This window comes from Palaemon carinicauda, chromosome 35, assembly GCF_036898095.1.
Source record: "Palaemon carinicauda isolate YSFRI2023 chromosome 35, ASM3689809v2, whole genome shotgun sequence".
Taxonomy (NCBI): domain Eukaryota; kingdom Metazoa; phylum Arthropoda; class Malacostraca; order Decapoda; family Palaemonidae; genus Palaemon; species Palaemon carinicauda.
The window spans coordinates 20,003,873-20,016,372 of NC_090759.1; the positions used below are offsets into that span (position 1 = coordinate 20,003,873).

Consider the following 12,500-nt stretch of genomic DNA (forward strand, 5'->3'; position numbering starts at 1 on the left):
GTGTGTATACATACATACATACATATATATATATATATATATATATATATATATATATATATATATATATATATATATATATATATGCATACTTCACAACGCTAGGACAATTTACTCATATCCGCTGTTATTGCTAGATTGGAAAGGTAATGTCGATCATAAAAATCAATCAAGTATTAAGTCACTACCCTACAAACAGTCATGACCCCATTAGTCACCCATTTTCATATTGATTTGTATTGTGTTGATTGTATTTGTGCGTATCATGACTGGTGAGAGTGAGATATATTTCCTTGAATGACTATCTATATCTATTAGAATGATTACGAATTATTTACCGTAGCAAATTAAATGATATTTAGTACGTGAAGAGATATACTAAAAATTCTGCCTCTCGCTTCACACCCGATTAACCTACACCAAAATATCGAAAAGAACAAAAATTTGTACTTAATATATGGACGAATTAAAAGGGCAACTTTAATATTTTTTTCTAGATATAACTTAAAATGAATATTATAATACAATATGGACAAGCAAAAAAAATGAAATGCAAAAGAAAATTTTTTTTTCTAAGTATATTAACTTTAAAAGAATTATTAAAATACAATATGGACAAGTAATAAAAAAAAGAAATTTCACAATTCTTTATTTTGTAATTATATTAACTTTGAATGAATATGAATATTATATGGCAGCAAAAAAAACCCTCTAGTAACAAGAGAGAGAGAGAGAGAGAGAGAGAGAGAGAGAGAGAGAGAGAGAGAGAGAGAGAACGTGCAAAAACGTAGCGTGATGGCATAATATAAACGTGCCTTTAACGAGAAATATCGGCCCTCATTAACCCGCCATGTAGTGAAAATACCGATAGAGCGATAGAGTGCACGACACCGGGTGTCAAGTATTATAAACAAGGCAAATAGGGCTGCCTGCATCCGTGGCCCTTCCTTCAGGGAGGGCGAGAGGCACTGTATGCCAAATCAAAATAAAATGAGGTCTCATTTTCAATCATGGTAGTTTACGTTTAGTAGGATGATCTGATTTGTCGTTGGCTATCTTTTTATAGTGCAAGAACGTATAATGTATATATATATATATATATATATATATATATATATATATATATATATATATATATATATATGTGTGTGTGTGTGTGTGTGTGTATGTATGTATGTATGTATGTATGTATGTATGTATGTATATATATATATATATATATATATATATATATATATACATACATATATATATATATATATATATACATATATATATATATATATATATATATATACATATATATATATATGTATATATATATATATATATATATATATATATATATATATATATATATATATTTAAAACAATTAACTTAATATTTATGCTCCCACTACATAGAACACAACTGTTAAACAAAACAGAGTAAAGAGTATACATGGAATTGAAAATAAAATGGGCATAAATCGCCAAAGACAAGAAAGTATACATGAGGTTGAAGGCCTCTCAATTTTACAAATGTCAGATATAAAAGCAGAAGACTATTTTCACAGTGGGGGAATAAAATCTCCCTGGTGATTGTGGTGTATGATTCTGAACTAAACCGGTGGGAAGTACTAACACTCAAGACTCAAGGAGAATGTTAAGGAGAAAAACATTTGGGGATGCTGTAAACTACAATTACTAGTATTTGGAAAGAACCAACTGTACCAATTTTGACTCTAAAATTAAAATCCTATGTTGGTTTTGATGTACAATTTCTTTTTCAAAATCTACTTTTAAAAAAGTAGACAACTTGAGTATGTGATGGACTAGAGAAACCAAATAATCAATGCAATAACTTTCTGGTAACATTTTGTCATCGGTATTTGAGTAAAGGGAAACAGACAATTTGCAGTCCAAAAGTAAAACCAGGTATGGTTAAAATATTAACTGTTATCAGCAGTTTTCCATACGAACACCGAATCACAGATAGGGGAAATGAAGAAAATTGAATGATAAAGTTTTATTTGCTTTGCTGGAAATTCAGTTCTACAACGTTTTCATGTCAGCAATCAACTTACTCACTACTTGAGAGAAAGGAAAAAATATCAGGAAGACTGTCTGCCTGGTCGATTGTTGCAACATCGGTGTAACACGGCCTCTGTGCCCTCGGGCTATCCCCTCTCCCCCGACACAGAAGTAAAATTTTCAGGCGATCAACACAAAATACTGGGACGGACACTGATGATGATGAGGATGATGATGATGATAAAAACGAAACAGCGATTGGATATGTAGCAAAAGCGGCACCTGTCACCTATTTTTTCACCCGGTCGGTCCTCCATAAACTGTTTTCTTTCGTATACTTCTCCCCTTCTGGATAGCAAGAGGAACTCTGCTCCTTGATCGGGAAAGAGTCGAAAAATATGGGCATTTCAAACTCAAGTCCTAATGACAATAAGTTTCTATATCTTTCATAATGAAACGCCAGGGAAATGTTACTGAGAACAGAAAAATCATTTCGTGCCATTAAAGAATGACCATTTTTTTTTTCGGTGAGGGGAGGGTTATTCCCGTTTTAAATAAATCATCTTCGAGGTTTTCAGCCGTGATTGAGTGATTGACTGATTTTAAGCTTTCTGGCATCCTGACATCTAATGTCATTGACGCCGATTTCAGCCGTGACTACAGTCACTCAGCCAATCTTCAAAATTACATAATTGCATCAACTTTACAATGAAGTCAAAACACTAAATCTACTTCTGCATGTAATGGGATGTTAAGCGAAAGGGGAGACTTCTGGAATGGAATGTACGATTTAAGGCTTCCACGAAGAGACAATTCAACCCAACTTCATTGTCAAGATAATAGTTCTAAACTATCTAAGTAACTTTTGATTACTATTCCCTAGACACTCAATTGGCACTTGCCAACGTACATTCCTCGGGTGTTTTTAGTCGAAGCAAAGAATTGAGGTAATTATGTATAATACCAAATCTGCCTAAATGAAGAAACTTCATAAATTCATTTACGAAAGTACAATTATTTCTTTTTACCTAAAATCTATCTATTTTGCAGAACTCACCTGCATAATTGGTCTCAGAAGCTGTATGTTCCTGAAGACTTACCTTGTCAACTGACACATAAAAAGTTATTAACCATTTAATCTGTAAAAGGAATAAATAACGCCAAGAAATACACGAGCTGGCATCTCAGGAGACAAAAAGGCACTACACTACACTACGGACTACGTAAAAAATTAGTTACTGACAAGCACATCAACCTACGAAAGTGCTTTCAGCCAATGCCATGCAACGAAAGCCATTTTCAAAAACGATTTCCTTTTTTTCTTTAATTTCTCTGTAACTGTTGACAACCGAAATAATGAGATCTTAGAGGGTTAAGGAGAGTTCATCTCGTTAACACTCCCTCATCAATCACTTACTCCTTTCAGTAGCAAAAATGTAGAGATCTTAATGGATTTAATCCACTCTGGGGAGAATAATGCCTAAATCAGTAAACAAGTACATGCCCTTGTATCTCGCACTTTCTCTTGATGTCACATATCCCACATTGCTCATCCACCCATCAAATCTTTGATCACAAAATCTACCCCTTTCATTGCAGTGCAAAAGCAACTAAAAGCGACCATTGGGAATAAAAATAGGTGCTTGAATACAGGCAAGAACAGTAAATAACTATAGCGGGTGAGGATGGCAAGAAAAGAAAAGAAAAAAAGACAAGAGGGAGCCCACTTACCTTGAGCGGGTTGTATCTAGGGAACGGGTTGATGTGTCTTGTGGCCACATGGGGCGGGAGGTCGGCCAGAGAATCGGGTCTGAGTGTCCCCCTTCTTTTGGTTCGTTTGTTGCGGACAAGAAGGGCGGCCTGCATGCTGGCTGGGCCCCCGCCGATGCAGAGAGAGAGACAGAAAGCTTTTGACCAAAGCCAGACACTCTTAAGGCCTCAACGCTCTTTGTCTTGCTGTCTCTCTCTCTCTTTCTCTCTATATCTATCTCTTTCTTTTTCACTAATCTCAAAATTCGTTTACTGAATGGCTTGGCTCATCACCTCACTTATGCTTTTTTTTTAGCAATACTTGAAAGGATGAATTTATTTCTGATGCAAATCTCTTGATTTTTAGAAAGGGAATTTTTTTTTATTTTTTAAACTGAAGTTTAAGGAGTCTTTTAAAAGTTTTTTAAGGACTAAGCAATAATTATCTTGACCCAGATCATGTGCAAGAGCGTCTGCAGAGCCCACACCTAAGGTGCTACAGGAACCGAGTCGTTTCCACTTTGTGTGGTGAGCTCAGGTTTCTCTGGCAAGACTCATTCAACGAAGAGGGATTGGGTTTGTAACAGAGGGAGGCAGAGGAGGAGGAGCAGGAGTAGGAGGAGATTAAGAGGGATTCAGACAATACGGGTGCTTGTTTCTTTAAATTTAATTTTTAAGATGGTAGGGAAGAATGGTGGTAAGTAATAAGTAGGCAGGTGGTGGGGCGGTGGAACCCAGCGCCCGCTTTAAGGCACTCTCGCTGAAAAGCTTATTTTTTTTAATTTTTACCCATTAAGCATCGCCCAGTCTCCTCGGGTGTGCCGCCACCGCCTGAGGATAGAAGAAGACAGAGGGCGGGCGTCATCACACAAGACAGACACAATCTAACATTTACGCACATTCCCATGGAGGAAGAAGAAGTAGAAAAAAAAAGATTCTCCTTCCTCCATGTTTTTCTCGGACGCGTCACAGTGCCTCTCGGAGCCCAGGAGTCATATTTCAATTTGCTTAATTGAACTTCTCGTTTTCTGTTGACTACTCGCGGTTTCAAAGGGAATACTTAAATTCGTAATCACTTAAAGTGCGTCCAACGATTTTTATCCTATGCAGATTATTAATAAAATTGGTAAAGTTGAGAATGGGAAAGTTTGAGGTGAAGTTTTACCAACTCGTGTGCTCTGCTGAAACACCGCTAGAAGTATTTTGAGCGTCTGAGAAAAAAAAAAAAAACACACCCACACACGTATTCTCGAGCAAGAGAACATGAAAAAAAAAAAGTTTCACGTATTTCAATTATCCTTTACTCATTCGAGAAAATATACCGATTCATTCTTTAATAATTCGTAAACTCATTTGTGGTATAACTGCTTCTTCCAAGTGTTTTAGTTAGTAGCAAAAAAAAAAAAAATATTGGAATTTTCTGTTAACAAATGAAATATCGTATTCTCTAATTCAAATAAAGAATCCAAATCTTTGGCAAAGACTAATTGTCCTTTAATTAATTGAGATATTTGCTCTCAATTATATTTATATATATATATATATATATATATATATATATATATATATATATATATATATATATATATATATATATATATATATATCATATGTGTCTATATATATATACATATATATATATATATATATATATATATATATATATATATAACATACACATATACATATACATATATATATATATATATATATATATATATATATATAACATACACATATACATATATATATATATATATATATATATATATATATATATATATATATATATATATACTTACATATATGCATATATAATTACTTATATACATATACATATTTTTATATATATACATATATATACATATATATATATATACATATATATATATATATACATACAGCATATATATACATCTATATATATATATATATATATATATATATATATATATATATATATATATATATATATATATATACATATATATAAATGGATAATTATGTATTTACATAAGCATATTAGTGTATATATATATATATATATATATATATATATATATATATATATATATATATATATATATATATATATATATAAATATAAATATATATATATATATATATATATATATATATATATATATATATATATATATATATATATATATATTATAAACAGACATCTCAGCATGTTAAATGTAATTTATATGAATTTAAATTCTTAGAAGGCAAAAAAATACTAAATTAAAGATCATACCAAAACAGATTATAAGAGTAAATTTCCATAAAAATCTTACTAGAATTTACCCTCCAGATATAGATCAGTAAATTCTCCAACTACATATGGCATCTCGAAACTACTAATTACAACAAACTTTTTCGTTTTTCTTTTCGAAGTCGAGACCACAAATGGATTTACTATAATGACATAAAATTGTTAACATCAGCTCACTTCATTTACAACACACTTGGGCAAGATCTTCATGCTTATTGGAAATGGTTAAAAGTGCTGATAACGCTGTGTGTTTGGACTATCTGAGAACATTTATAAAATGATGTTACTTTCTGACATTCTATTTTTCAAGGTTATTTCGGATATGGCTTTCAAGATTTCCTACCAGAATCTCTGGTAAAATATTTTCCTGTTGATATTGTCAGATTTGGTTTCGAAATTTAATTTCAGATAGCTACAATAAAGGTTAGCTAAAAATCAAAATGGTGCAAACACAACAGTCTTTAGAATCTGATTATTTTCATGGAAAAATATCCATCACATATAATTAGATGTAATTTGATAAACAATTTTTAAGAGTAGCCCAATCACATGACGTCATCAAATATTGAAACACTTGAGCACAGATATGGAAATGTGTGAGACAAAGGAAATACATGATTATTATTTATAGAAAAAATTCAAAATTCCAAAATATAAAAGCATGAAAAAATGTTAAACTACGCCATAAATAATAATTATATGGAGAAAACCGGAACTGGATGTTGAACTTTCATTTATGAAAATTATTTTTTTTTTTTTTTTTTTTTGGTAATAAAAAATATTACTTAATATTTTGGAATTACGAATAGAGATATTGAGAGGTAGAAATCTTATAAAACATCTAATCTAAAGGTGAAATAATGGAACAATTTGAAAGGAGGTCAACAACACTTAGTGAGTTCAAACCATTTACATTGCAAAACACGGTGCTTGAGAAAGTCATTCTGAAAAAAGAAATAGGAGAAATATAGCTTGCATCAATCGACCTACTATGGTAAAGAGAGAGAGAGAAAACCATACGTTAAATCCATTGAGTAGTACATAGAAGATGAAAGGAAATTCTGAAAGAAGAAGATTAGTGGATATAATGTTTTATATACATGTGTAACTGGTATTTAATAAAGCAAGTCATGCAGTCCTCTTCAAAAGGTTTTGTAGAACACGACGAGTTGGTTTATATTTACATATAAACAAATACTCTCTCTCTCTCTCTCTCTCTCTCTCTCTCTCTCTCTCTCTCTCTCTCTCTCTCTGTCTTCATAGTTAATGGTAATGTATGCCGAATACGGTCATCAACTGCATTACATTCCGACTCTTTTATTTTTCCTCCATTATGTTTGGTTTCTTACTACTTAGCTATCCAATTTCTTTACCCTTACCCTCACCCCCCCCCCCCCTTTACTATCATATTTAGAAAAAAATTCTTCAGTATCCATCTTGCGAATCTAAAAAGAACAGTCAAATCATCCTATCAGCATACTTCATACTGATGATTATTGAAATATTAATAATAGTAACAATTCTTTAATATCCTATCTAACTACTATTTTTAATATACTTTTTTCTTTTCTACAATACCTAAAAAAAATCCTATCGTTGAAAGCTCTGCTTCTTTATATTCCAGCTTATGCCCATTTCACATGACCGATATATATAAAAAAAATCAAATATGGGGTCTACTGTTTGTTACCTTCAGAAAGGGACGGCTTAACTAAATAATTTAGGCTCTTCCTTTCCAACACTTTATTCCATTCATGATACGCCAAGTACTTTATCAAAGTATTCAACTAAAGTATTTACTTCATTTGAATCTCCTTCTTCTCATCTATAATTCTCCTGTCTTTTTCTTTTGTGAATTCTATGGACAGATTCCGCCGTTTCATAGTAACATTATTCTATAAAGATTAGGGGGGTGATTGCGGTGCACGCATCTTAAGCTAAACTAGTTTTAGCCTTCCTACAGCCTCTCCTCCTCACTACTTGCATGCTACCTCCCCCGTGTTTATTACAGAATGCATGCAAGCGACCGAGTGTCTGACGGTATAATCTGAGCGCCCTGTAGGGTATGCCTCTTTAGGTAAAGGCTAGGAGAAGGAAAACTCCAAAATAAAACTATGCTAGTAGGACTGGCTGTAAGGCGAGATCTGGTGGAATAGATTATCAGCAGACCGATGCTGCGGAGCCAGCGTGTGGGCATTACTCTGGAAAAGTGTTGTCCACCCCTAAACAAAGTCACGCCACCGGCCTTATCAGTTTTACTACCGTCTCTCTAACAACCTCCTTATTCCTTTCTCCTCCTCTCCTCCTAACCCTACCTAAAAAGACCAGTGACGATGTGACACAAGTGGTGGCAGTTGGCTTGGTGTAGCTGGAAAATCCTAGCCAGGACCTGCACACTGGCAGCAGGCGTGAGATGGCCGCTTTCCTTATGACCGTGACCACACAGGAATCTCGGTCCTGCGCCTGTGACTGAGCAGGCCTATTCAGGAGTACCACTGCTCACCCCAATTGGTTAAACCCCTATAAAAGGTGGGCTAAACATCGGTGGTCACACCATCCCAGTCATTGGGCAGCTGTACCCAATGACGCACTGTATATGAAGACGTGAAAGAAGGAATGAAGATAGTAAATTGTACCTCAGTAGGTGCATGGAATGTGTGCACCCTTATGGATGCCAGATTCACACATCGCTGTGAAAGGCGAACAAGTCTCATTCTCAGGAGAACTTGCAAGATTCAACATTGATGTGGCTGGTCTCAGCGATCCTAGAATACCTGGCGAAGGGCAAAGCACAGAAGTTGGGTCAGTGTATACTTTCTTTCGGAAAGGGAAAATCAGAAGATCACCGATTAGTAAAAGCCCATAACTTGACACCACATGCAATTAATGAAAGAATCACCTCACTAAGACTACCACTCCTGAAAAAACAGTTCATCATGCTAGTATCAGTGTATGCCCCACCACTAGATGTGGAAGACCATGTCAAAGGTGCCCTCTATCAACAGCTTGACAATGCCATATCCCAAATTCCAACTGGGGACCGTCTCCTATTAGGGGATTTTAATGTCAGAGAGGGACAAGACCATGAACTCTGGCACAACATAATCAGCAGGCAAGGCGTGGGAAATTGCCTTTGCGCTTAACAGGAACTATTCATCGCAAACATGCAGTTCAGACTTTCGAATTGATTTGAGACCATCTGGAAATATCCTAGATCAAAACACAGTCATATCTTAGATTATGATTGTCAGGCAACAACACAAAAATGAAGTTTTGATCACGAGAAGCATGCCTGGAGTCAATGACTGCTGGACGGACCCCCAACTGCTCATCACAAAATTAAAACTAACCATCAATAGGAAGCCACGTAACATCCAACAAAACGAAAACGAAGCCAGAAGATACAACACTGGTAAATAAAAAGATCCTGATACATATCGTGCTTTCCAAGTAGCAATCCAGCAGAACCTACCAGCAAGAGAACCTTCAATAAACACTGAATGGACTAACTTACGAGATGCTATCAATGAAGCTGCAAGAACCGTAATCGACCACCAGGGCAAACACCACCAGGACTGGTTTGACGACAGCGGCGAAGAAGAGTCCCTCATTAACGCCAAACAGAGAGCTCGAATAGCCTTCAACCAAGACATTAATTCCCACTCAAAGAAGTTTAAATGTGTACAAGCCAAGTATCAGTGTCAAGCCAGGCCTTGAGAAATACAAAATGAATGGTGTCAGCAAATGGCTCAAGACCTTCAAGGTTATGGTGACAGTAGGGCCCTTAAAAGCTTCTTTGCAGGGACAAAGAAAATTTTAAGACCATAGCACACTGCTCAGGGACACTCTTGGCAGCAGACAACACCATCCTCACGGAAGATAGAGATCCAGAACCGTTGGGTAGAACATTTCAACACTCTCCTGAACAAGAACTTATCAGCCCAACAAGACTTCCTCCGAAATGTGCCACAATATCCACCCCAATTATGGATGTCCCTACCACCAACACATCAAGAATTTGATACAGCTTTAAAACGAATGCGTCTAGGGAAGGTCGCAGGACAGGACCACATTCCCACTGATCTCCTGACCCACGACGGTTAGTCCTGAAGACAGCTCTTCACTCACACATACTAAAATATCGAAGGAAAAACAGGCCCCCAATGATTGGAAAGATGCACTCCTTGTCACTGTCTTCCAAAAAGGAGATAGAAGAGAATGTGGGAATTATAGAGGGTTATTTTTGCTGTCAATTTCAGGGAAGGTCTTGGCAAGGATCCTACTAAACAGATTACAAAAGGTAGCAGAAAAAAAATCCTGCCAGAATCCCAGTGTGGTTTCCACCCATCTAGAGTAACCATAGACATGATAATCTGTGCTTGCCAACTACAGGAAAAATCAAAAGAACAGCAAAAACCCACAATCCCAATTTTCTATGACATCGAAAAGCATACGACAGCGTACTAAGAACAACCATGTGGTCTGTCCTCAATCGCTTCGGAATCCCTGGGACTTTTGTTGACACGATCAGACTCCTACATGATGAGATCACAGCTAAAGTAATCCACCAAAGCAACCTGTCAGTTCCCTTCCCAATCACATGTGGACTAAAACTAGGATGTGTATTGGCGCCGGCCCTTTTCTCTTTCTACTTAGCTGCCATGCTATATGAAGTACCATACAACAACCCAGGGATTGAGATGAAATACAGATGAGAAGGAGGAATTTTCATTTCAAGCTATCCAGACTCAAATCCCAGCGCAACACCAACACCATCAATATGACGGAACTACAGTAAGCATATTAGGTGGATAATTTGCATGCTGCCTACACGTGTTTTGGCCTAACAGTTAACAAGGGCAAAACTAAGATATTGTCCCAGTCAAGAACAGGGGAAAATCCACCAGTAATTAACATTACCATGAAAGGAACCACCACTGAATGCGTCGATCACTTCCCATACCTGGGAAGCATCCTTTCAACCCAGAGCACCTCCACCAAATAAATTAAAAACAGGTTACAAGCTGGCCACACTGCACATGGGAGACTATCCATCACAGTGTTCATGAACAAAGACCTAACCAACCACACAAAGGTGATGGTATATAATGCCATTATAGTATCTACCTTGTTATATGCATGTGGAACCTGGACCCATTGTTGTAGGGACCTAAAAAACTGGAACAATTCCACCAGAAAAAAACTGAGAGTAATGATGAAAATCAAATGGAATGACTGTGTGTCCAATACAGCAGTTCTTGAAAGAGCCAACGCTACCAGCATCGAGGCCATGATTATGAAACACTGCTTAAGACGGTCTGGCCATGGGATGCGCATGGAGGACAAAAGACTACCAAAGAAAATATTCTTCAGTGAGTTAAATATTGACGATCACCCTAGAGGCCTCCCTATGCTTCGATTTAAAGACTAATCAAGAAATCCCTCAAGGAAGCTAAAACACCCAAACACCTTCGAAGCCTCAGCAAGTAACAGGAACGAGTGGAAAAGCAAAGTTAAAGTGGACAGGGGCCTCTTTGATGAGGATAGAAGAGCCAACCTGTTAGCTAAACGAAAGCAATGGGTAGAAAGAGCAAATTAACCCAAACCACCTCCCACGATTCAGTGTGATCAATGCCCTATTCAAGGCAAAAAATGGTCACACGAGACATAAGAAGGATCACCAACCTAAAAATACTTAACCTACAATGACCCTCTCCTCTATTCAACCTTCTATTAGGACTAAAAACTATGATATTCGAATACGAGTAAATAGTGGCGACGACGGTATATAAATCAGTGTAACTTTCAGATATTTCTTCTTATAACATTTTTCAAACTTTCTTAACTTTATAATCAGGACTAATACACACTCAGATAACATATTCATTAACGTTAATAAATACACAGTATGTTCATCTAATCATATATATAAATTATATATATATATATATATATATATATATATATATATATATATATATATATATATATACACATATATTTATATCATATACATATATATACATAAATATAAAAAGGTCGGTAGTAGGTAGTAGGTTGGCCAGGGCACCAGCCACCCGTTGAGATACTACCGCTAGAGAGTTAGGGGGTCTTTTGACTGGCCAGACAGTACTACATTGGATCCTTCGCTCCGGTTACGGTTCATTTTCCCTTTTGCCTACACACACATAGCGAATAGTCTGGCTTATTCTTTACTTATTCTCCTCTGTCCTCATACACCTGACAACACTGAGATTACCAAACAATTCTTCTTCATCAAAGGGGTTACTGAACTTTGATTGTTCAGTGGCCACTTTACTTTTGTTAAGGCTAGAAGAGGCTTTTTAGCTATGGTCAGCAGCTCTTCCAGGAGAAGGACACTTCAAAATCAAGCCATTGTTCTCTAGTCTTGGGTAGGGCCATAGCCACCGTCTTGGGTTAGAGTTCTCTTGTTTGAGGG

General features: G+C 35.9%; 1 protein-coding gene across 6 annotated transcripts in view; it reads right to left on the reverse strand.

The window, feature by feature from the left end:
• Positions 1 to 12,500, reverse strand: part of LOC137627652 (uncharacterized) — an 830,137-nt gene that overhangs the window by 363,923 nt on the left and 453,714 nt on the right. For 2 of the 6 annotated variants that reach the window (XM_068358810.1, XM_068358806.1), the window contains exon 4: positions 3,745 to 4,593. The exons of the other annotated variants lie outside the window; for them this stretch is intronic. In XM_068358810.1, coding sequence (XP_068214911.1) covers positions 3,745 to 3,879 — 135 coding nt within the window. In that variant the 5' untranslated portion in view covers positions 3,880 to 4,593. The remainder of the gene's footprint in view (positions 1 to 3,744; positions 4,594 to 12,500) is intronic. 6 annotated transcript variants of the gene reach the window in all.